The sequence below is a fragment of the Poecile atricapillus genome, chromosome 1, assembly GCF_030490865.1.
Source record: "Poecile atricapillus isolate bPoeAtr1 chromosome 1, bPoeAtr1.hap1, whole genome shotgun sequence".
NCBI classification, from domain to species: domain Eukaryota; kingdom Metazoa; phylum Chordata; class Aves; order Passeriformes; family Paridae; genus Poecile; species Poecile atricapillus.
This window is the reverse complement of record NC_081249.1, coordinates 39,578,724-39,604,086: the sequence shown is the minus strand read 5'-3', so window position 1 is coordinate 39,604,086 and position 25,363 is coordinate 39,578,724. Positions and strand designations below refer to the sequence as shown.

Here is a 25,363-nt window from a genome sequence, read left to right as displayed (position 1 = left end):
GAAAATATTTCTCAGGTGAAGTAAGAACAGCTATGAAACCAATAATGTTGAAAAGCAAGTCAGTGAAATCATAACCCTTGAAATTCAGGTGTGTAGCATGCCAGGGTCTTGGATCACTGCTTATCAAATGTGTTTTCTCTGAGACAAGAAGTTTGCAGAATAAAAATATATATATTAGATTCAGAGTTAAAAGCTAATCTCCAGTACAAGTTGGATTATTCTCAGTATAAGGTTCCACTTTTGAGGTTATATGCGTCTGAAGGGCCTCTTGAAGTAGGCGCTTATCTTAAATGAAGTTGCCTGCTCTTCTTGATTCAGTAGAGTGCCTCACAAATGGCACTTTACCAGAGCAAGTGTCAAGATCCCTAAGATCTGCTAGACAGCTCTCTTTAGATTAGATTATAAATGACAGAAAGATTATAAAAGGTTTGGCTGTCTCCCATAGAAGCATGAGTTTGCTTCCAGGCTATCCCTGTCCAGGCCTGGAGGGCAGGCACTTCACTCAGGCTGGGGTCCATCTGTATGTGAGTACCTTCAGTGAGCCCCTTGGCAGTGTGTCCATACGTGGTGCTTTGCTCATTGCTTGCCTTGCACATGGGCATAGCTTGGGAGACAGAGTGTACAGTGGGGGTAAAACCAGTGCCCATGGGATTATAGCCTACTGTCATTGTTACCAGGTATGTAGTCCCAGATTTCCATGGCCTAAATCAGGAACCTCCTCTGACATCTTTCAAGGAACAGCAACCTCATGTCTTTACTTTCCCTGTCTGTATATCAGCTATGCAGCATCTTTGGGCTGTGTGGTCCCTTTGTCCATCCAGGTTCTGCTTACTCAAAGCTGACAGTACCATGGTGTATTACACAGGCATGAAGGGTGATGCGTCACCCTCTGCTTGGGTTAGGGATATCGGTCATTTGGTGGAACTGACTTTATGTACTATAAATTATTGAGTGGGATTAAGTTGGATGTGGCATGAGCAGGAAATCTGAGACACTTTCTCAGAGTTGTTTTAAAAATGTTTTCCTCTGTTCTGGAGCCAGTCATCCATGCAAACACCTTCTCCAGTTTTCTGACAATACAGAGAGATTGGTCAGGATGTAGATGAGTTAGTTGTGATGACAGCATTCCATCTGAGAGGGAGCTTTTGTTCAGGACTGTCTCAGCTAACAATGCAGTCACACCACATCTACTTTGCTTTTTGTCATTTTTTTCTGGCCTGGGGATAGCTTTTGGGCTTGGTAAAGCATGTCCACTAAATTCTTAAGTGAGAAACAGTCAAGAGGAAGCACTTAGTCCCTTAGTTAATGAGCTGATTTCCCATTGGTATGAGACAAAATAAGTTTCTCAGTTTTAAAACTTTTGTTCAGTTCTTTTTATTTCTGTGTCTTGTGTACTTAAGAAAATAAAAGCAGTTCCATAAGGGGATTCTCAACAGTAATCTCTGTGTTTTTCTGTGGAGAACTTTTCTATTTTTTGTCACCAGGGGTTTTAGCAAGGGCTTCATGAGAGGCGATTTTGTTTGTTTTGCCTTCACTTAATGATCCTTTTTCTTTGTGAGATATTTGTTTGATGCAGTCTTTCCTCACACTACAGCTCTTTGAGCCTGTGGTCACTAGCTTTTTTCACCTTTTGATAGTGTTTTGGTCATTGTGTGCTCTGCCACAAGTTTGAAAGAAGTTGGAAGCCTGTGTGGCTGAAACAATAGAACATCCTGTGCTCTTCCTCTTTTCTTTTTTAAGAGTCTCCTCAATTCATCCCACATTCCTGTACCACTTGTCAGAAAATCAACCTGCTGGTGTTTCATTTAAACCCTTCTTTTTTCAGAATTGGGGCCTTTCTGTACCTCCTGGACATCAAGCAGTTTTTTCTTTTTATATTTCTAAAGGTTGTTCAGGAGTGTTTCTTGCTTCTTCAGTGCAATAACTGTCTTTCTACAGACTGTTGCAGTAAACAGCAGACTGTGAGGGGACAAGGGAGCTCGGGGCAAACACAAGGCTGGGGCCCCACGGTGGAATCACTATATTCCTTCAAGTAACTTTTTTTTGGGCTGTGGCTAAAAGAAAGTGAGTGTTTGGAGTAATCCCAATGCATGTTCCTGCAAATATTCTTTCAAAGGAAAAAAAGGACTTCTTGCTTATAATTGGAGGCAGGGATGTACTATCTGTATGCATATCTCAATCTTCACATCTGCTTCTACATCTACTACTTTCTGTGTGTCAGAAATTTGAGATAAGCAAATATAGGGTGTGTTTCACTCCTTCCACACTATGTTTAACCAACAAGGGGAGTAGACAGTCAGGAGTCCACCTTTTTGGCATTAAGTCGAAATGTCTTTGTCCTTAAATGCTTAAGTAATGCCCTTCCAGACTGTGACTGATTTATCCTATCCAAAAAAAAATAAGTCTTGCACCAAATATTTTTTGCAGGGGCTCATTTAAAGTAATTTCTGCTTAATATAGGAGTGATTGTGAAAAGAGCTGAAAAAATAGGGGGACAGGATCAGAAAATAAGACTGAACGTATTAAGACTCTTGAGGGAAATAGGAAGATCTTAACATGTGAGGCAGAAGAGACAGAACAATGGTAGACAAAAAATACCCATATCAAATGCCAAGTGACAATTGGTCAGTGTAAGGGAGTCTGAGGCACCTGGACTGAGGGTTCTGACTCACATTCAACTGATGGAAAGAGTGGTACTCATTGAAACCATAACTGTGGCTCCCAGCTGTGTTCTCCACTCCTCTGCCCAACGCCTTGCACAGGAGGCAGCAAGAACAAGCACATGTGGCTTGGTTTTACCTGCTGAAGGTGCAGTTTTGTAGCAAGGCTGAGCTGGTTCAAGTGTAGGCTGCTGCTTACAGATCAACGAATTGGCTCTCAGCTTTACTTTCCTATCTACCACTTGCAGCACAAGTCATCTGACTTGTTCCACAGGCAGTGGTTATCAGGAGATAATGTTTGAAAATAAAACATATATACACTTACGTTTTTTCAGGGATCAGTTCCCACCAGCTTAAATTTTTAAACCTGCTCACTTCTGGGGTTGATGCATATCAACACCAGAGCAAGGAAAGTGATGGAAACATGTAGCTGGAAGGTCGAACGGGACTTTCTCTTTCCATTGCTCTGTACCACAAGATTCACAGCTGATTGCATCAGCCCAGCTTTGGGTGCCTGAGGTTAAGGTATGCATTGCTGCAGAGTCGGTAACCCCTTAGATAGGATGAGGGTAGAGGGGGTAGAAGACCATAACCTCTGACCTGGAGTTCCTGATTTTAGTAAGTGTACAAGGAGTCATCACCCAAAGGCTCTGCCCTGTACAAACTTGTGCCATTCAAGATATCAGATATAATAAATGCATAATCAGGTGTTTTTTAAGTGGTGTCAAGATTTGCTGAAGATTTTGAGGGTGATCTTGAAATGTGGCAATGCTCCATTTTCACATTAATTAGGATACTTACCTCTGCCTTGCAGTTGGGATGTGGAGTCTATCAGCTATTGCACCTCTCAGATATGCACATTCATGTTCAGTAACAGTATTTAGAGGATGAAAACACTGGGGGGTGATCTGACAAAAAGTCAAAAAATTTTACCAATGATTGAACATGTCTGGAAGCAAGATGACACATCTTTGAAGGGCTCCCCTGAAAATGAGCTGTGCTTTTAAAATTTAGAGTGTTGAGTGCCATTAGTAATTGCTGGCACTCATCACTTTCACACTTTTACCATTTAAGTGGAAAGTACCAAGCATGGTTAGATATCTGAGAACTAATTATTCTGATTGGAAACTGGTGTCCCCTTCAGAAGGATTAATCTCTGTGCTCAGTACTCTGTGAGCAGTTTATGGAGGTAAACATTACATGTGTCTCTGCCAACCTGGCTGAATAATGCCAGCTGTCTTAACTCTTTTTGAAGATGAATTGACTGTAATTGGATTTCTGCACTGGGTAATTTTAAACAAGGGCTATTAGAAACAGTAGTTGTTATGAAGAAACTCCACAATAGGCATATTATGATGAGATATTGCATCTCTCTGAGTGATTTAGTATTTGTCTGTTAAAATCAGGGTAGCAGATTAGAAATATGCTTTGGTGTGGCAGTTTCAATTTTTTCTTGTTATGTGTGAGCAAACAGAAAAGTTTGGGTTTGAGTCGGCCAGAGGGGGAAAGTGCTGCTACCCTGAGTAGCACAATGTCCCAACATTGTGAACTTAATTTAAAAAAAACAATTGAAAGAAGGGGAAAGATAAATTGCTATCTTTTAGATTTCAACAAAACTTTTAAAAATAAAAGCAGACATTGGTGGATTTTTTTTCAATAATATACTTAAAAAAACCCCTGAAATTTTAGTCAGAAATTGTTTCTCTACACAGTTTTTGTAAGAGGGAGGTGTATATTAAGAAATTGGAAAGTGGAAAACATTAATTTTATGAGAATTTTAACCACTCTGCTGGCAATCTTTGCTTATTGAAAAGTATTAAAAGCTTAAAACTGAAACCAAGTGGGGAAAGCAAATTGTGATGTTGCCCACAGTATTTCATTTGCTTGGTGTTGTTACCAAAGACCAGCAAATGGGAGTTTTTTGGGAAGCACAGGTAAGAGTAGTCAAATCTATTTTTTTTTATTTAGGGAGTTTTTTTTTTCCACCAGTTTGTTTTGAACAAATAAAAAATAAGTTTATTTAGTCTCTGAGGTGTTTGTGAATTTTTTGACACCAATATTTGAGCTCTTACATGTGAAGCACAGGAATTGCTAAAAATTTTAGCCATCTTTTTCCCACGTTCACACAGAATTAATTGGTGGTTTCATTTTTGTTTTTTACCATCCCTACACCATAAAAGGTGGGAATTTTTTCAAATTCATATTATAATTCCTTGTTTTCTTACAACCATTTCTTGATTACAGTTTTTCTCAGAGCACTGTTTGATTCTCTTTCACAGATTTTAAGATCACTCACTCTTTGGTTTTCCATGACTAGTAATTTGCTTATGTTTTTATTCCTTTTTTATTCCCTACAAAGCATTATCATTAGTTTGTTTTTCATTTTGCTCGTAACAAAAATGAATTTATTTAAATTTTTTAACTTAGTGTCTTTGGTCTTTTTGATTTGATAGAATACTTCTTGGAGAAAAAGAATTACAATTCATCCCTTATCCTTCTGGTGTTTGCAGTTGGAAAGATGATAAATAAAATACCGAGGAGGTCTTTTGCACCAAGGAAAGGACTGGATCCGTGTAAGAAAGGCACAAACACTTGCAAGGCAGATAACTTCATTAATAGCCTAGAAAAGCTGATAGCAAGTTATTAAATCCTACATCTTTTCCAATGCTGGGAACGACGAGATGTTACAGCTGGACCTCGGGTCAGGTGCAGATCCCATCTGTGGTGAGGTTCACCAGCTCTGACATCACTTGTAATCACCCAGGGTCTTCTCACAGTACAGATTGATCAGTCGCTGACAGAAGCCAGCAGGGAGTAAGGACATAGCTTTCAAGACTCCCTTGAGCAATATACACTCTTACTAATAAAGCTCCAGTTACAAAACTGTTGCATATAATAATTCATGTGAATGAGACATTATATTATACACATATGCTTAATTTTAAATGTGCATTGACTACACAGTGGCTAATTATGTATTGACTGTGCATATAGTGATTAATTACACTGTTGATTAGGTGCATCTTAAGTAGAGATCATGTAGTGTGCATAATGCAGAGGCCTGCACCTCAGCTATTAGTTGTGTGGGTCACTGCCTCTTTACAAAACAGTTGTCCACTGCAGTCTGCTACAGTAGGTAAATTATTATTTATAAGGTTGTTTCTTCAACTGCCAACATTTTGGTTCAAAATACAGCTGATTTTATGTTTTCTTATCAATTGAAGAAATACTGCTCTTCTAAGCAAATGTCACTTAACTAAAATAAAATTTTCTTTAGAGTTCTGAGGTGCTCTGCAGTTCTTGGTGTGTCTTGCTGGTACACCCTGACATTATTCCCAAGCCAGTGCTATAAGCATCATGTGTATGAAGAAATCCTGCTGTGAGCAGTTGTGTTGTATCATCAGATGAAATGGAGTATAAGTCATGGTTCTTAGTCGCTTAGACCTTTTCTTGACATGTTTACGAAGTTGAGTAACCTCTGAAGAGAGTAGCAAAACCTTTCTTTACCCGTGGGTCTGCGGCCAGTGAGGCACGCTTGTTTCCTGTTTTTGTTTGGGACTAGAAAGTGGCACTTTGTGAAAGAGCATCAGAATCAGACTTCTGAGAATTTTTTTTTCCCTTTTTCTTTGTATTGTGAAGACCTTATCTGGACCATATGAAAATGAGACTTCATCTGTAGTTAAAATACGTTATGGTACTCTTTATTGATGTCTGTTACAAAAATCTTACAAATCTGATTGTTAATCACTGAAGTTCAGCAGGAATTTGCAAGCTGTACCACAACAAGTGCTGCAAGGGGGTTGTGATAGCAGTTGTGCTTGATTGCTTGAATAGAGATGCTGAGCTGTACAATTAAGTGCCTCACCACCAGCAGCCACAGTATTAGGAAGGCAGGGCTGTAGCCAGAGGAATTAATTTTTCCAAGTTCAGTTTCCTCATGCAGTGGAGGAAATATAGAGAGACCTTTTGTGGAGGCAGTAAGACCAGTTCAGACATGAGGAGGCATTTCCCTGACCCTGGGCTCTCCATCTGCAGTGGTCCTCAGCTGGTTGCTCTCAGCCATGTGCTTGGCCTTTAGGTTTGCCAGCTGTGGGCAGCTCTCCCTGTATGCTTGGGTATGGCTAAGGGCCTGGAATGTGGGTGCTAGCTGAACAGCTGAAATGGTGCAGGAGAACAGCAAGGAGGGGCAGAGGTGCCCTGGCTGTACCTGGAGTTGTGAGCTGCTTGTCTTGCAGTCATCCCTGGTGTTTGTGGCCATTAGTTTTGGTGTTGGCATCTAAGTATGTTGGTTTTAGAGCTTCTGTTCTAGCTTTTGGCTTAAAAGGAGTTAAAGGGCAAAAGACCTTTGCTTAATGAAATTAATACAATGTGATACTATTATGTCAGTAATTTCAGATGACTTGATTATCCTGGTAGCTACTCCTTGCACATTTAAAATAGTTGGTTTGCCCCCATCCGAGTGAATGAAGTAAGGTTGTAGTGGGTGTTCAGGCTGTTTTGAATAGCTGGCATAGAGAATACACAGTATTGATTTTTTAAAAGACATTAAAAAAATAATTGACCCAGAGTTGTCTTTATAGTCTGGTAACTTGTGAGGAATCTTCAGCTGTACCTTTTTATCAAAAATGCCTCACACATGCAGCTGGCTGGGGAACTTCATCTCTCCCTGTTCCACTGGGGACAATGAGCTGTCATTGTTACTTCTAGATGGAGTTGCTGTAACTTTCCATATTTCAGAGTTGTGATTCTGAGGTGTCCAGTAATTAGTCCCTTAGTATCAGTAGCTGCCAATAAAAAACTATCTGGCTCCTCTTCAGGCCAGTGCGTTGAGAATAATCAGTCTTCAGCATCTCTATATATAAAGTAGGCTGCCTTGTAGTTAAACTGACCACAACTTCCCTCGAAAGTTACATGCCACAGGAAGGATGAAACTGCTAAGCTTAGCTGATCAGAGGGAGGAACACAGCTCTCCTTTTGCATGGTATAAGACAATGCATACTTTTCTGGAGGGGATAGGATAACCACAATATTGCTGCCTTCCAACAGGTGCAAAACTTTCTTTTTTTAGTTTAGCCCCTTGCACAACATCTGTCACAACTGAGGAAAACAAAAGAGGAAGAAGAGAAATTAATACTTTTGCAGTGAGGAAAAATGAATGCAGTTTTGTGAAAAGAAATCTATGACATGTCTTGACCTTTCTTTTATTTTAGGAGGATGCTAATGACAGCATTTTGATAAGGGCATAAGTAGAGAACAAGACCAGAAGATTTTAGTTATGTAATTTGCTAGTTTTACTGCAAGGCCACTGAATTTCATGTTGCATTCCTGCCTAACTTGAACCAAGTTGCTAGTCATTAAAGAATGCAGGTTGAAAGCAGCCACTGGGGATTATGTTGCCCAGCCCTGGAAGTACCAATTTCATCAGGGCTGTGTCAAATCAAGTTTTGAGTATCTCTAAGGACAGATATTTAAAAGGCGTTCTGTGCAACGTTTTCTAATGTCTGACTAACCTCATGATGAAAAAATGCTTCTTAATGTTTAATTGTTCCTTAGTGCAACTTACACCTGTTACTGGCTGTTACCATCTTTTCTGTATCACTCCCCATTAGGCAGTTGCAGATAGCAATAACATCTCTCATTCTGAGCCATCTCAGTTCCCCTCTGCCTCTCCTCTGGTAATGTGCTGCAAGCCCCTTCTTGGTAGTGCAACCAATTTTGGTAGTGGTCTGCTGAACCTGTTCCAGTATGCCAAGTATCTTTCTTGTGCTATGAAACCCGGCAAAACTTGGTACAGAATTCCAGGAATGATCTCACAAGTACTAAATGGAGAGGAAAGATTCTCTTTGAACACAGTCCCATACATGTTTGGCTAGGAGGTCACACTATTAACTCCTCTTTAACTTGTCCACCAGGAGCCCAGACTTTTTTGACAATCTGCTTTCTAACCAGTTCATGCCCAGCCTCCACTATTATGTGGAGTTATTCTAGCTCGGTTCTGCATTTGGCTTGCTGAGCTTCATGAGGTTCGCGTGAGTCCATTTTTCCAACCCATTGAGGTCCAGTTCTTCCTTATTTAGTGCCTTGGAACAAGGTTATCCAAATTTGTCAGTCATGTGAAAAGATCCTAGTTTAGAGAACCTTTATGCTAATGTGGCAGGAAAAGTAGATCAGTATGCTGTTCATCTCGTGTGTATAGAGATAACCCTGTTCTCTTCTGCCACACAGCTCAAACACAGCTGGATTCCCATTCTTTATTTACACTTGCCTTCTTTCCTTCCTTTAGAGTTTGAATTAAGTGGTGAACAGTTTTTATCTGACTGTTCACAGGAGAAGAGACAAGATGATTTGAAGGAAGGGGATTTGATGCAGGTCTGTAAAATCACAAGTGCTGTGGGCAGGGTAAATAGGGAGTCACCACTTCTGGTACAAGTTCACTGATTTCTGGTACAAGAAGCAAGGGACTTCAGATGAAACTAACAGGTGTCACAAGTGAACAAAAATGGCTCCAGACACCATGAGTAGTTATTCTGAGCAGCTTCTTGCTTCAAAACTCTGCAGTCACAGACATTTTGAGTTCCAAAAGGGACCAGACAGGCTGATGGAAGAAAACATTGATTGAGGGCTGTCATGTGCAAAGATGAGACATCTGCCTCAGGAAGTCCAAAGTTAGACATTGCAGGAAGCCAAGGGAGTATTCTGAGGGGAAAAAAAATTGAGGAAATATATCTTAGCATTTACTACACAAACAGTAACTCCCATTTTTCTTCAGGGAAGGGTTGCAGATTGGCAGTTTTTTGTATTTATTTTGTACCACAGTCTTAATCTGCAGGCTGCAGATTAGCCAAAACTGTATTGCACTCAGGAAATATTGCACTCAGATGAATTTGTTGATTTTCAAGTAATTTGTGTGTCTGTTGACACACTGGCTGTGTATTGAGCCAGCACAGTGGGATACTGCTGAATACAAACCTTAGTTTATCTTCAGTTGTTCCCCTGCTCTGTACCACAAACATGCTGATAGAACAGACTATGTCACTGCTTTTCAGTTCCTCCAAAAGTGGTCATATAAGGCAAAGCTTTTCTTCTCTTTCTCTTCAGCTGCATGCTGTTTATTTTTCCTACATTGCAGGCTGTCTCATTGCTTTACTGGAGTCTCTTCATTCCTTGCTTACCTAAAAGCTTTTAAGTTTCAGAGCAGTGTTAGTCTTAAATTGAATATCTATTTAAATGAGCTCAAAACCTTCCTCTTTTTTACAGTGATGCGTTTGCTGATTTAAGAGGAGTCACTAACCGCTTTCAAGAGCTGTGTTATTTGTGGTAACATGTTTACAGCTTCAGACAGTTGCTGTCACTGTCTTTTGCTAAATGACCATGCTGCTTACATGTTCCTCATCTATACAGCTTTCAGAGCCACAGACCAACAGTCAGACAGCAATCCCCTTGTCCTCTTCTGCTGGGACTAAGCCACAGGAGACTGCCTTCCTTATCTCCACAGTTTTGGTTAGTCTTCAATACCTTAGAGTCCAAGGCAGCTGAGGGTACTTGCACTATTACTGCTTAGTTTTGTGTTCTCAGTAAAAGATGACAGTACTAGATGTTCTTCTGCTAGAAGGGTGTGTGTTTTGGGATTTTTCACATGGTGCACCTTTACTTGATCATGTGTTTGACAGTAGATGTCTATCCAGCTTTCTTTTCTGGACTTGGACAGAGACAGCCAAAATGTAGCATTTGGCCACCATCATAACTTTTTACTTCCTATATGCTCTGTCACCTTCCCTGTCAGGTAAGATTTGAGAGATGTCAGCAGTAGACATGCCGTGTTAGTACTAGAACTGGTACTCCATGTAGTTGGAGTCCTCTTAGCAGATGCCTAGCCTGACACTCCAAAGTGCAGAGTTAAAAGATATTTGTTGCTTTTTCAAGAACATGTGTTTCAAGACTTGACCTACCAAATAGAGACCCAGTTTTTCTGAGAAGTTCAATCAGATCCTCACAATGAGCAAGCCATTTGAACCTACTGCTACTTGTCAGCTGCTTTATTTGTATGTGGAAGGCATGAAAGAGTCCCAGGTCTATGTGACCATTTACCAGCCTTTCACACAGAAAGGAACATTGTTTAGAATGTATAAAAAGCCTTCCCCAAAGAAAAAGCTTATTTTTTCTTGCAAAGCTCACACTACTTCAAGCTGCAAGTTGGGTAAGGGCATCATGAAGGAAACCAGTTGTTTGAGAACAGCTGTAACTTTTCACTCTTGCTGTTCTCCTTTGGCCCCATGCAGCAGGTTGTTACCATCACTCTGGTGATGGCTGCCAGCCTCATGCCTCATCTTGTACAAGGAACAGGACAGATGCTCTCTAAATGTTTTGCTGCAGTGCAGTGTCCCAAGCCAAGTGAATCCCCCACTGCTACTTTTGGCAGATGACAGAAGTCTCCTCATTGACACAAGTGTGCTTGAGCTGTGAGTGCATCCTCACAAGGAGTGAGAAGCAGTGACATTACTGCCACAGATACGAATTGTCATTGTCTATCTGTATGTCAGTGCTTGTAGGACTTTGTCAGGAAACTGAGCTTATATTAGCTTTTAAAGGCTTTTATTTTATTGGTTTTTTTCAGCATTTGAGAAACATTTAAACAATGAGAAAAAAGCAGCTTTTCTCAAACCTGTATCTAACTGGACTCATGCAAGAGCAGCATTTTGATGTAAAGTTAGCTGTTTGGGAATGCTGATGTGATTTAGAGACAAAATCCAATATTGATAATAACAGAATTGCTAATGTGAGAAAATGGGGATAGAGAAAGATGTTCAGTAGAAATCTTCATTTCCACTTAGAAAAGTGTAGTTACCTGCAGTATGTGGTGTTTTAATATATATTTAAGTTATATTTTACAGACAAATATAAAAAAGGCTTATTGTATTTAAGATTTTATAATCACAGTTAGATTAAATGCATACTAAAACCCCCAAATCCCTAGACATTAGTAGAATAAAATAAGCTTGTGTCAGTGAGATGTTAACATTACATATATTTTATTTCTGCCACTTCTAGGTATTCATGAGTGGTCTGTCTGTGATTTTATCTGGTTACCACTTGCTTAATTCAATAGGAACACATTTGTAAATAATATTTTAAAATAGTTTATTAAAAAAGCTGACAAGAACAGAACCGGTAGATCATACAGAACTAAGTAGCACTTCTCCTGATAAAAGTTATTCTTACACTGCTTTTCTAAAGCTGCATAGTGTCTTCTAGAATTAGAAAAGAGAGAATTAGTATTTTAGAATTAGAAACTCAATTTTGGGAGTCTAAGTAGTATGAAATATAGGGGGGTTTGTGGGTTTATTTACCATAAAAAAGTAATTGTTAATTTAATGTTTCTGTACTGCTCTTCTGATATGACCCTTCTGTGTTTGAAGGTAAGCAGAGGTCAACATGTGAGGAAGGAAGAAATTGCAAAGATGACGAATGTAATATGTTTGCTTGACTCCCAGTACAACCTCAGTGTCAGAGAGATACAGCTGAAATAAATAACATCTGTTCTGACACCTGGCATAACTTCTGATGATTATCAGGCACTCCTTAATTTTCCATCACAACCTCCTGGCTGAGTTACCAATTTGTGTTGGCCAGTGAAGGCATATTAATATAAGATAGAACACTAAAGAAAAGATAGAGGGGCCAGGAATAAAGTAGGGAAGGAAACTGAGACGTGACGGAAGGGCACATCAGCAGGAACCCAGTGCTTACATCCTGGATTCTCAGCTGGTATTGAGCTGATTCCAGCAGGATGTGTTTAAGTCATTTGGTCTATTTCCTGAGCCAATTTCAGCATGCCTGAAGGGATCCCAGATACGCTGTATGAAGGCACGATGGGAAAACTTGTTCTTTCCCAGCCAATTCTGCTGTTTGCATTTATTGATCGCTCAGGTAAACAGTGCTTAAAGAGAGGTAGCCATCTCATACCACCAGAATTAATCCATTAATTTACTTTTTGGTGGTCTCAACTATGAACATTTATTCAGGTTTCTAAAGCATTTGTCTTGTGTCCATGTCTGACTTCAGCAGAAGTTCTGAAGAACACTGTATCACTGTTCCTTTAACTGAAATGGTGCAATTTTAATATTACAATTCAATTTGTGTTTATAAATAATCTATATACAACAGGAGTAGAGAGAGACTTTTTATAATACACACTAGAAAGGAAAGTTTTCCTTTAGGAAAAGGAGTAAAGCGATAATACACCTTGTGAAGATGAGTGATTTATCATGCAAGAGATGCTCAGTGTTGGGGAGAACCAAACAGTTCATCAGTTTTTCATGTGTTATATTTGACAATGTTTTCCATGTGAATTGTTCAATAAGGCATTTGTTCTCCAAATGTTGTAAAATGCAGTTTCACCTCCAAAGAGCTATAAACTAAGTATTTGTCATAGTCAAATGAGAAAAAAAGTTGTCCATTTTATCTCAAAATTTTATTTCCTCTGTTTATGCGACTTGGCCAGCAAAACCACTGCTGTAATTGGAGCTCAGCTAGAGGTCTTGAAATTTTCAGATGTTCTGGTTGTAGTTGGTTTGAATTGTAAGCTATATTTTTTCTCAATCCAAACTGCAATTTGACTTTGCTTGAGTTAGTAACATCCAGGCATATGTATGTGCAGCATGGAATCTGAACATTCACAATGGTGCATATTTCCTGGAAAAAATAAGAGATCCGTCAAAAGGATACAGCAAGGACATTATAATGCTGAGTTTTCCTGCTGTCCTGTGACAAATATTTTCAGTCCATCACTTCTTGATTCCCTGACATCCTGAGAAACAGAATTTTACTTAAGCTGCTGTAAGGCAGCACTAAGAGTTTTTGCTATGGACCCTGGATTTTTAGTCTTGGTCCACTGTGGTGTACTACAGGCTTTATTTTTCAGGTAGCTTTCCATTGGAAGATTTAGCAAGTACCGTCATTTGTGTTTCTCCTGCGTCACGTGAGCTTTCTTCATGATGTGACCTGGCAGCACTTGAAATTGATACACTCACTTGTCGTCTCAGTATTTTCAGTACAGTTCTCTTGTATCCTTTGCATGCAAAGAAATAGATGAAAGGATCTAGGCAGCAGTTAAAATTCATCAGAAATACAGTATAATGGAGTGACTTCTGGAAAATTTTCTTTTCAGGGCACAATGGTTCTTGCTGAAGTTTCTTAATCATGTGTTGTATGATTGCAACATGATAAGGTGTAAAGCAGATGACAAACACTATAATTACAAATATGATTGTATTGATGGCTTTTTTGTTTATCCCTGATTTTTCAGTCAGTGGATTTTCCTTAGCTGTTTGAAAAAGTTTGCAGCTGATTTGAGAGTAGCAAAATAGAATAATCCCCAGGGGAATAAGGTACCCTATTAAACAGGCAGCAAGAAGTATAAATGGTAGATGCTCTATTTTCTCAAAGTTTGGATATTCCATACATGTAGTCCTTTCATTTTCTTCCTGTGACATGGATTGTATAAGTAATGGGAAAGTTTGACTGAATACAAGAAACCAGACAAAGACACAAATGCCCTTTGCATATTTAATCCTTCTGATCTTGTATCGGAAGGGGTGGACGACAGCGAAGAACCTGTCAATACTCAGGCACGTCATGAAGTTTACGCCCGCGTAGGTGTTGATGTAGAACAAGAGCGCGGTGATTCGACACAGCGCTTCTCCAAACGGCCAGTGAAATCCCAGGGCATAGTAGGCTATCCTGGTTGGTAAGGCAATGCAGAACAGCAGATCAGAGAAGACGAGATTTGTTGAATAGAGGGTAGTAGAGTTGATCTTTTTTCTGTTTTTAAAAATGACAGTGAGAGCAATGGTGTTTCCAAGCACCCCAAGAATCAAGATGGAGCCATAGAAGACAGACAGTAATATCCGTGCTGTGTCTTTGTGCTCATATAAGTCACAGGTGGAACTGTTGGTCTCAAAGGTTGTGAAAGGGTCCATTTCTGCAACCACTGTTGTGGCAGGAGGCTCAGTAGACCTAACATGAGGAAAAAAAAAAACCAACAAAAGGGAACATTTTGTAAGAAATGTAGATAAACTACTTCTACATAACATATTTACATGGATAGCCTCTGTTGCAAAATAAGACTAAAAAAATGAAATGAAACTTCATTGCTGTGAAATACTTTTCTAGACTCTATTTGAAAACAAACAAATGCCTCCTATTAGCTTTTCTGTTTGATCCCAATTTCTTCTCTAATAAAAAAAATCAGACAGGGGGCATTGTAATAAGCCAGGGATGTAATATAATTGGAAAGTGAAGTCTGTAGATGCTCAGGAAGTGGGAGGCTGTTTAAAGAAACCTGAGGGGAAAAAAGGGGTCTGAAGAAACCACATGATAGAGCATCAAATAAAGTCCCTAAGGATCAGACAAGTACACAAAATGTTTTAAATGAGTTTTAGTTAATTTTAAGGGAATTTTTGTTCTTAACAATTCACATTGTGATTCTTTAACTGGTTTAGAGAAACTTTTTTTTTTCTCAGCATTTTAATCATTTTGACATTGTAACAGAATCATAGATTCATTTAGGTTGGAGAAAACCATGAAGATCATAGATTCCAACCATAATAACTTGTTTAATTCTATTTTTAAGAACTGATTTTTGGAATCTAATTCAAATGTTGTTACAGACATAAATTCTTAAGACTACTACTTTAGTCACTCTTTAGTGACCCTCCTTTAGAGAGATAGTGCAGGGGAACTATTTTACACTTTGTCAATTTAGTAGACTTTAGAAATTGTTTCATCTGTACAGTCATAAGTAGCATAGAAGAGTTGCAAAGTGACAGTGGTTTGGGGGACTTAAAAATATTTTAAAATGATCCAGCAGAATCTCAGAAATGGAAAGAACCCCATCCTGTTGATACTGGTTGCAGTGCAAGCATTTCCTAGCTTTGCTGTCACCTGACAATTGTATAATGTAAGCATGAAACTCAGAAAGGATAGGGCATCTCATGTTACTCCTTGGGCAGCTGTTCTACAAAAGGGTGCCCCTTAGAGGCACCATTTATGAATTTAAACAGCAAGTAAAACAAGATTAACAAAGAATACTACCTGAAGATAAAAGCTGTTGCAACTGGAATTCTAAGTCTGACTTGAACCTTTAATTAACATGCCTGTGTTATTTCTGAGGATCTGTTATTCAACACACAATATTTACAAGCAACTATTGCCTGTTGTGCTTCCAAAAAGTCTTTCTGGGAAATACGTCTCAGTTTTAAGGGATTTAAACCACGCATTTTAGAAAGCATTCATTATCCTATTATTAACTTGTGAAAGCATTAAAAGGTTAGTATGTTCTTTCATGACTTGAGATAACCATGAGATTGCTTATTTCAGGGGGTTCATAATTAATGGTTCTCTGTAAATGGTAAACCTTTAGATAGTGGATGATGTGTATTAAAATATGTAAATTAGTTACATATTACTACATTACTGTTCAAGGAAGAAATTTGACTTCCAGGTAGTACATTAAGTCTGTGTTTGCTGCATTCTGTAGACAGGAGGGAAGACAGATGAGTGATTTCTGACTGATAGATGTACAATGTTCTGATTCTCAGATATTTGTGAAGTAAGTACTGTCTGTCAAGAGGTGGAAATACTGCATTCAGGGCTCTATGTCAAATCTGAAGTGGGAGTTCTGTGCCTTGAATAAAGGAACTAATCTGGTAAATAACTCCAGCTGCAGTGCAGATTTAAGAATGCCAGCAATTTTGTATTAGTTACTTCTGCATTGTTGTCGCTGTCTTGGTGTTAGTGTGTTTGGTGATTGATTAATGCAGTAGTTATTACCCTGAGGATAGTGCTGGTGTGATTTCCTCACATCTTTTCCCTTACAGAAGTGTTTAGGATGGCTTTTGTTTAACTGAAGTGTAACAGGCTGCTTTTTGCATAAAATGGTGTGGATTTGTGTGGACACCTGTATATCAGTCAGTGAGATATTTTGTTTTGTTTCTCATATTTAAATGCTTCTAATTCTTGTTCACACTCCCAGGATCACATCTATCTTCTATTAATCTCTTTCTTGAAATTTAGGTAAAATAATTTTGTCAACATATTTAGGAAAGGATAATCTAAGATTTGTGATAAACAGTTCAATTGCAGTAACTAGCTATAGCATATTAAGTGCATAATTTTATTTTTGCTTTAAAGTTGTAATAGTTTTGGTTCAAAAACAATGCACGTTCATTCATATGTCTTTCTATAAACATTTGTAAAACGTAGACTATTATACAAAAACATTGAACTATAGTTTACAAAGAAACCGATATATTCAGTAAAATACATTGGTTTTTTACATCAAGAGTAGAATTTCATAAACTGCATGTTACCTAATTTTTTGCTATGAAGTTGGATCTTTAATGCAATAAATTAATCTAGAACTTATTGTTCAAAATAGGATGTTCATCCCCACATATAACTGGTTATATTGAGAAGGAGTCCTAGATGAGACAGTGTTTATGTCTATCCATGGTGCTAGCATGGATATATATTGGGAGCAGTTCCTTGACAGGACAAACTGGCCACAAAGGGATGAGGAGAAAGCTGGACAAGCACAGCTTATGAATCTTTCAGGGCACTGTGCAGTCAGCTAAGCTATGCTCCTTGGCAGGCTCTTCTGCATGCTGTGGGAGTCAGCCCTAGGGGCAAAAAGTATTCTTTTTGATCCTCTGTTATCCCCAAAATATTTTGACTGTTAATGTAGGGAACACATTTTACAATGCTGTAGATGAGTATTAGTGTTTTGTCTATCTGTAGGTATGTATGGGCATTTTTGAGAGTCACCAATGTGTTTAGGTGCTACAGTACCTGAATATATTTATTAAAAAACCAACAAACAAAACCCCAAAACAAACAAACAAACAAAAAACCAAAAGAAAGAGAGAGAGAGATTTTAACTGGTTTCTGGCCCGAACAGAGGATAAAGTTGATACCATCCACCATAATGTGCATCACCCAAGCCGCAATAACTTCTTTGTACTTCTGAACTCTAATTGTTGTTGGATGAGCTTCATTCACCTCAGCAGGTATTTCACATTTCCTTGGCAATCTTGGAGAGGGCTTCATTAAAAATAATATTTTCTTCCTGAAAGGTGTCTGCATTATTAAATAAGATATTTTTTTTAAAAACCTATTCCTTGTGTCAGGTTGCTGTTTATTTCTTGGCAGCAATCCTGAATGATCCACTTATTATACATACAGCATATGACATCCTCTACAGAATGTATCTAGAAGAAGAACATTTTGAATATTTTTGTGAGTTTTACGTTATTGGAGAATAAATGGAGACTGTTACACCCTTACTGCTGCCAACCTAAGACTAGCTGGACATGACTCTGTTTTAATGAGCTGTGTGCCTGAATAACTCATGAGACCATGGCCATTTACTGTCCCAAATCCAGATGCATCAATGAATTTACCCTCTACAATCACTACTAAAACTTTTGGTCTTCTAGATTGTTGGATTAAAGACCCTTCCAGTGGTGTTACAGGTTTATTACTGATACTACTTTGAAATATATACTTTGAAGAAAGATAATAATTTCCCTTATAAATTAAATAATTTTAGAAAACAGCACCAGAGGTTTTTGGCTTAGGGTTGCATGCCAAAATGTAATGGTATAAAGTATTGAAAATTCCTGTCTGTATATTTGTATTGTAAAGAGGGTTGTTCAGATTTTCACATTTTTTGAGTCTATAAACACTCAGTGACACAGACCACTTAGTCACTTAAAGTAATCTTCTGTTCAGATTATATTATTTTAGTGATTGTGTATAGATTCTGGTAACTTCATTTAAAGCATACTTTCTAACATGCTGTTTGTCTTGGAGAGCTGAAGAGAAGGCAAATTACCCATTTATACTCTAGTCTTTGGTCAGTCAACCTCCCTGTTAAAAAATGTGTGTGTCTCTTTTAAATGTCTCTAAAATTAATTTGCATTTGCTGTTTTCATTGAGTCTCTTTACGTTTACACAATCTCATGGTTTGGGTAGTTCAAGGTAAGCTTCTCAAATACTTCACCACAAGGTGAAGTGATCCTGTGATGTCTGTTCTAACCCCAGCTGTGTCCCACACAGGACTTGGGGTTCCAGATTCCTTGTGTTATTGGTGTGCCTGGAGGCAAACTCACCACTACATCCTTTCTTTTTCTTCTTAGTGGATTATGTACGCAGGATAGAGTTGTGTAGTGTTGCACTGGGAGTTTGTGAAGTTAACTTACTGTGATCCAGGAATATTTCTCTGATTCACTCTGTCATAAAATATCTCCAGTGTAATGGCATGGCCACTGCTCTCTGCTTTGACTTGGGAAGACCTTATGCCTGAGGGAGTTTAATTTTACTCTTAAATACTATGCCCAGGCTTGCAACCAGTGCAGGTTGTTCTACATTGTTCTTTCCCTCACCAGTTTTCAAGACTTAGCACTATGTTTACATTCTGACCAGCAAATTTCTTTAGTCAATTACCTTATGAGATTTGTTAGCTAGGCACCTGCTAGTCTATTCTCTGCGCTTCTTGATGTTTCACAGCAATAGCATCCATTGGGGGAAAAAATTTGCAGCACAATGGCAAGCTGCTTACAAAATCTAGCATGTCTGAAATCTGTGCAGGTGCCTTTCTAAACCAATATTGTAATCTCATCAAAGAAGGAAAAATAGCTTGTCTAGGAGATTTATGTTGTGTGAAAACATTTGACTGGCATTAGTCATTTGTTTTATGTTTATACATTTGTTTTGTGTTTAATCCCCAAAGCAAAAGGTGTTTGATTAACAGGATGGTGACTCCAGTTTGGAAGTACTGTGTAATCCAAAGCTCTGTTTCATAGACATGTTCATGTATCATGGGCTTTATATGTAGTATCATAATATCACATACATTTAACTGGTAAGAAGCATGCACTTAAACTGTGAGCCAGCAATTGCAGTGTTACACTTCAGATTACGTGGGTTGGGATTGTGTGCAAGCAGTGGTACAAAGCTATCTCTGTATGCTAAATGAAATTTCTTCTTGTTCTCATCTCCTGCTTTTGTTAGGAGCACCATCTGTCTTTTCAGCTTAACAGGGGACATGTAGAAGGCTGTTACTGTGTATTGTAATCTAATGTGTGATTTCTCTGTGTCTCTTCATAATTTTCATTCTTTGAGGATTAATCCCTGGTCCATTTGTCCCTGGTCCAGTTGCTAATTTAAGGATACTAATTATATTCTTGGAAAAGCATAGCAGTTCATTAGAAAGATCTCTCCTGGCTCTTTATGCATAGTATGGTTTAATCCCTGTGAGATGGACAATATTTCTTTAACAAATCATGTTGGGGGTTAATATTGGGTTTTTTATGCATAAAGAGTAGAAATTATTTTAAAGGAATGGTCAGGAAAGAGACTTCTCTTCCCTGCAAGATTCACTGATCTTGCAGTCCTCTATAGTTACAATCTGTGTTGGTCTTACATTGTTTTAAAACAGTAGAAGGTGGAAAATATGCAGTGCTGCATTTTTGTAGGTTTAATTTTTTCCTTAATCTCAAAATTATTTTTTGTATTTTTTTTTGTATTTTTTGTTTGTATTTCTATTTTATCTTACATGTGATCTTTATGGTAGAGTGTTTCCTCTGTTTGAGAAAAAGGCTTGATTCAATTAAGTTCTGTATATTAAAAAGTTTGTGTGCTAAATTGCACAGTAGAATGCTTTGTTAAAATAGAAAGAACATATACCTAAGGTACATAATAAGGTGTGTGGATTGGCAGCTGGGGATTGCATGTAGTTTACTAAAAGCTGAGGTGAGAGACAGGCATGTCCTAAAGCTTCCTCTAACACGTTAACATTCACATGCTTCTAGTGTTTTATGGGTTTTTTTTTGGTTTTTTTTAAAAAAAGCTGTTGAGTTTTGTGTTGTAGAGGCTGGTGATTCAGCCTAATGTCCTGAAGATTGAGTCCTCAGGTCACAACCCACAGCTAAATTTGATGAGAGAATTTCCAGGCTAGTGCACTTATCCCTTTTTGGTGTAGATCCAAATTTGTTGGCATAGTAAACCCAAATTTGTAAAGCGCAAATTTGCGTTTTTGAGATTTTTCAGAGAATCCCAAATATGTATTTCATTATTAAATTGTTTTAACAGTGGCTATAAAGAATTATAATATTATTTAGCTGCTTAACAGAATATGCAAGTGCACAAGACAGTGGGATCTTTATGGTTCTGCTTTTGTCTATTACTATAGATTTTACATGACTGTTGTATGACTTGTATTTGGTGCTAAAAATAATAGAAAATACAGTAAATGAGATGGAAATAAAAGAAGTTGAGTTGAAGTGCTGCATAACTAATTAAAGAAAAAGTGGAAGTAATTTGAAGGATACATCCTGCTTTTATCTGTTGGATGTCTCTTTACAAGGGTGATCTTTTCTACAGAAAGTGTGAGCACTATCTAACATAAATAATCTCTGCCAAAAACACATACTAACATGAAGAGCTGTGCTGATGTTAAGATGATTAACTTCCCTTCCGTTTAAACTTGCTTAAGTATACTAAATGTAAAAAAGAGAGAACCTAAAACTAGAGCAAATAAGGAAAATAAGTGTCAGCCACTGAAAATTACATTTTTTCTAGCAGAAGAAGATAGTAGTCATATGAGGATTTTTACTTTAGTACTAGAAAACATGCACACCTCTTTGAGTTTGGGGGTTTTTTTCTGAGTTGTATGAAACCCATGCAGGTATAATATTTAATTTTAGGTTTTACAGCTTCAGATTACAGCTTCTGTATTAAGTTTTTTATTCTCTATACATGCTCCTGAATCTTTTGACCAGAAAGGAATGAGATTTGAGCTATTAAAGAGTAATTGCCAAGTAAATTTTCAATCCCCTTATCTCTTCAGGAGCAGCCTTGAAAATGTTAGACACATCTCTTGTATTCTGTGCTCAAAGGCATGTACTCTTATTTTTCTAATATAAATGATAGTTGTTGAACAGTCTGTCTTGTTTTGCCCGTATAATAGGAAAAAAGTATCCTTTTAAATTGGGAGGGTGTATAAAAATCATACCACTTGTAATATTTCTTCAGCTTTGTGACACAGAGTTCAGTAATAAAGATGTTTGGTCATTGCTATTCAGAAGAAGAATGCCTTCTAAAAACCATGAAAGAAATGTGCACTAGAAGTTAAAAGAGGAATTAGCTCATAAAGCTTTGAATTCTTAAGATGCTCTGTTGCAATGTTTAGACATGAGAAGAGCGAGGAGTTTTTAAGCTGATAGTAAAGGCTGTTTTAATAGACAAGGAGATAAGAACAAGCTATGCATTCACAACTGCAGCATGGATTTGTTTTAAGGCTCTCTCACTATTATTCTGTGAGGTTCAGTGACTTTAGAGCTTCAGTGCTTTCCTCTACAGTAGTTATTTCTGCATTAGTATAATTTAAATAAGTATTGCTAAAAAATTGTCTAAGTTAAGGCAGTATGAAATGTTTCCCTGTGATTGTCAGAAAACTGTATTATAAGAAAGGGGTTGGAATAACTTGTTGATGCTGTAGATAAACAGATCCTTTAAGTGGAAACTAACTAGCAGCATATTAATATGGGAGTATAAAATATTAGAGAATTTCTTCCATGAGCCTTATCCTTACTACCACATGAAAATATCCCGTATAATGCAAAAAAGGAAATATTTCTGGAATTGTTTGCTGTTGCTCAGTGGCAAAGGAAAAAAGTAAAAAGTTAGTTCTTTTCTGTACTTACATCTCTGTAGCTTCTTAGATCCTCTGAGCAGTTCAGGGCATTACCAGAATGGTTTAAGTGCAAAGGTTTACTCTTGCACATTGTTCTCAAGAGTGATTACGTGAGTCTTTTGTGGGAGGGGTAGGGTTTTTTCAAGTGCTTAAAAAAAACCAGCCCTGTTTGTATGCCGGTCTTGATTTGCTGCCTACTGTTTTATGGGATGTGAAAGCATCTATTTTTGATCCTTTTACAATTAGTCTGCTCAAAGAGAGTAATTAGAAACAACACTTCCACCTCCCCCCCTGAAGTTACGCATTACTGACTTTGGCAGGAGGGACTTTTACCCTGAGGTTTACTTGACTAATTGTTGACCAACTAAAATCCCTCTCATATGTGAAAAACTTTGTTTATATGCCATCTGCATTCAAAAATACCCTAATTTACAGCAAAAAGCCATGTGATTAGTACATGCTTTAAAACTTCTTACTGATGAAGGAGGAAACCTCAAAACTGAGATATACCCAGATGTGGTGTTAAAGCAGACGACTCAAACGCCTGTGGACATTCCCAGCACGGTTTTAGTATTGTAATGATGGGGATTTACAGAAATGCCTTTCAAAAATATATGAGGGAGTTAAAGAACTCTGGGGCTTTGAGAGATTAGTAAGAATGTCTGCCTTTGTAAGCTGTTCATTACATTTTAAGCAGTGATAAGAATGACAACAACAGTAATAGTAATTATTAGTGATACTACTACTACTAATAATAACTATTATGAAAAATGATGAAAAAATGTAAATGTATCTTATGAAAGATAAAAAGCTTCTAAAACACAAATCTGATTCCCCTAAAATAATATTGACAAGAATGAGTGGCTAAGGAGTAGGAAAGGAATGGGATATCAAATTGTGAGTTAACTCATTTGTAACTGAAATAACCTTGTTTCTGGGTGAAGAACTTTTAATGTAAGAGTTAAATTGTGTGTTTGTTAGGAGGGCTTTGGAGATCCGAGATAGATGGAAAATCCTTTCGTTTGCTAGAGGCTGTGGTTGAGTTACCTGGGATTTTCCCCAAAAACTGATACTGATCATTCATGACTGCGAAGGACTATTTCATGACCTCATTTAGTGGCCTGATTTTAAACAACCAACAAAGCACAATAAGGCTATTTTTGGCAGGTCCAACCCATGCAGAGTGGAGGATGCCTCTTATGTTAGGGCTGTGTTCACAGCACAGGAGTTGGCTGACATTGTAGTGGTGAAGGTGTGTCGAGATAGGATCTCTTGCACATCTGTCTCATCAGAAGGCCTGAAGTAAATACAGATCTAATGGCAAAGTTACTTTGTATTATAGGAAATGTTTTTCCTATAGCAGAACAGACAGCCTTATGAGCTACTTGGAACACTTCATTGACACTGTACACTGATTTTTCTGGTGTTGAACTCCCACTGTACACACATGGCTTGATTCCCCTTAGATGCCTAAGAGCTGAAGGGTTCTATCAAGGGCTTTTAGCTCATCAGTCTTAATGGAGCACTCATCTTCTAATATCACATTCAGAAAGTGTTTAGGAGAATTTACCAGTCTTATTCTGGATTTTTTCCTTACTTGTTTTTGAATAATTTTTTAATTGTTCAGCTTCATCAGAGAGTAAAATCGCTTTATATGAAGTAATGAGAATTCAGGCATGTTTAAAGGGAAATTGCATAGGGAACTTGCTTCATATGTACACAAAGAAATACCACAGTGTGGTTCCCTGTCCAGCACCTAAAGTATGCTGTAGAAATGGGAAATTTTGAGATATGCAGACATGTCTTTGCTCAAGGGCTGACATTAGTACCCCAGCTTCTTATTAAAGGAAATGTTTGTTTCAGAATTGTGTTACCATTATAAAACAAAGCCAATATGTGTTCCCTGCTTTGATCTGATAAAATATTGCTTTCCTTTGATTAAGATACAGTACTAGATTGTACCCTTTGAGTCACACTGGCATATTAGCTACCAATCCAGCCTAGCATGGCATGATGCTAATTGCTTGAGCTAAAAAGTATAGGTCGCATTCTTTCACTGATTGTTTATCCTTCTAGTTGTTTGTTTTCTGTTCTGATGCAGCTGCTGTTGGTCCAATATCTGTTTGACTGTTCCAAGATTTGAACATGTAAATTACAAAATTGTTGTGTATCAGAAAGTGTTGTGTTTACCATATATGTGCAGACATACATTTGTGTTTACCATATATGTGCAGACACTTATTGCTTTGCTTTTGGCAGGCAAGGCGAGTAACATGGAACCCAGCAGGTTACAAAATATATTGTTGGATAGTCTTAGCACTAAAAACTAAAGCTTACTTTAGGACAGGTGTCTGACTTCTGCCTTCACGAGGCAATTGTAAATTGTTTCTTAAATGTTTGGTCTCAAATTTTAATGAAATCCAAGTTGCAGGGATTCTCTGCAGATATCCAGCTACAGGAGGAGCCTTTCTTTTCAGCTCCAGATGCATTTTTTAATTTTTCTCTGCATTCTTACTGCTTTCCTATGAAGAACTGGCATCAGCTAGTGAGTATTGGGTAACAAAGCCTAATGCTTTTGCTGCTGTTGAGAGACCTCAGGCAATGGGGTGTCCTGCTCATATGTAGTGAAAGGGTTGGGTGCAGTAGGTTGGTCCTTCGAGTCCAGGGCTCCAGCAGGTGGAGGAATGCTACCATCAAGGGTGGTCTCATTCCACAGAGTTTAATTTTAAGGAATGTTATAGTGACTATTTAGCACACTCAGAATAAAGGCTGGCACCTTACATATAAAATGGCAGTGTTTGGACTGACTGTAGGAACACAGGTCACTGAAATGACTTACTGACTTGAATTACAAGTGCACTGTTTGCGTGCCTGTATTATCTGCAGCTGTTTTTTAGAAGTGATATTTTTAGTCACCCAAAATATACGTGGTTGTAAATTTGTCAGTTTA

The 25,363-nt window shown here is 38.0% G+C and overlaps 2 protein-coding genes across 2 annotated transcripts in view; one reads left to right on the top strand and one right to left on the bottom strand.

The window, feature by feature from the left end:
- Positions 1–25,363, top strand: part of UBAC2 (UBA domain containing 2) — an 84,208-nt gene that overhangs the window by 25,987 nt on the left and 32,858 nt on the right. The gene's annotated exons all lie outside the window — the stretch shown is intronic.
- Positions 13,113–22,500, bottom strand: LOC131587610 (G-protein coupled receptor 183-like). The gene is made up of 2 exons (XM_058855668.1): positions 22,424–22,500; positions 13,113–14,675 (listed from the first exon to the last, which is right to left on the bottom strand). Coding segments are annotated over exons 1-2 (1,107 nt in total). The 5' UTR covers positions 22,426–22,500; the 3' UTR covers positions 13,113–13,570.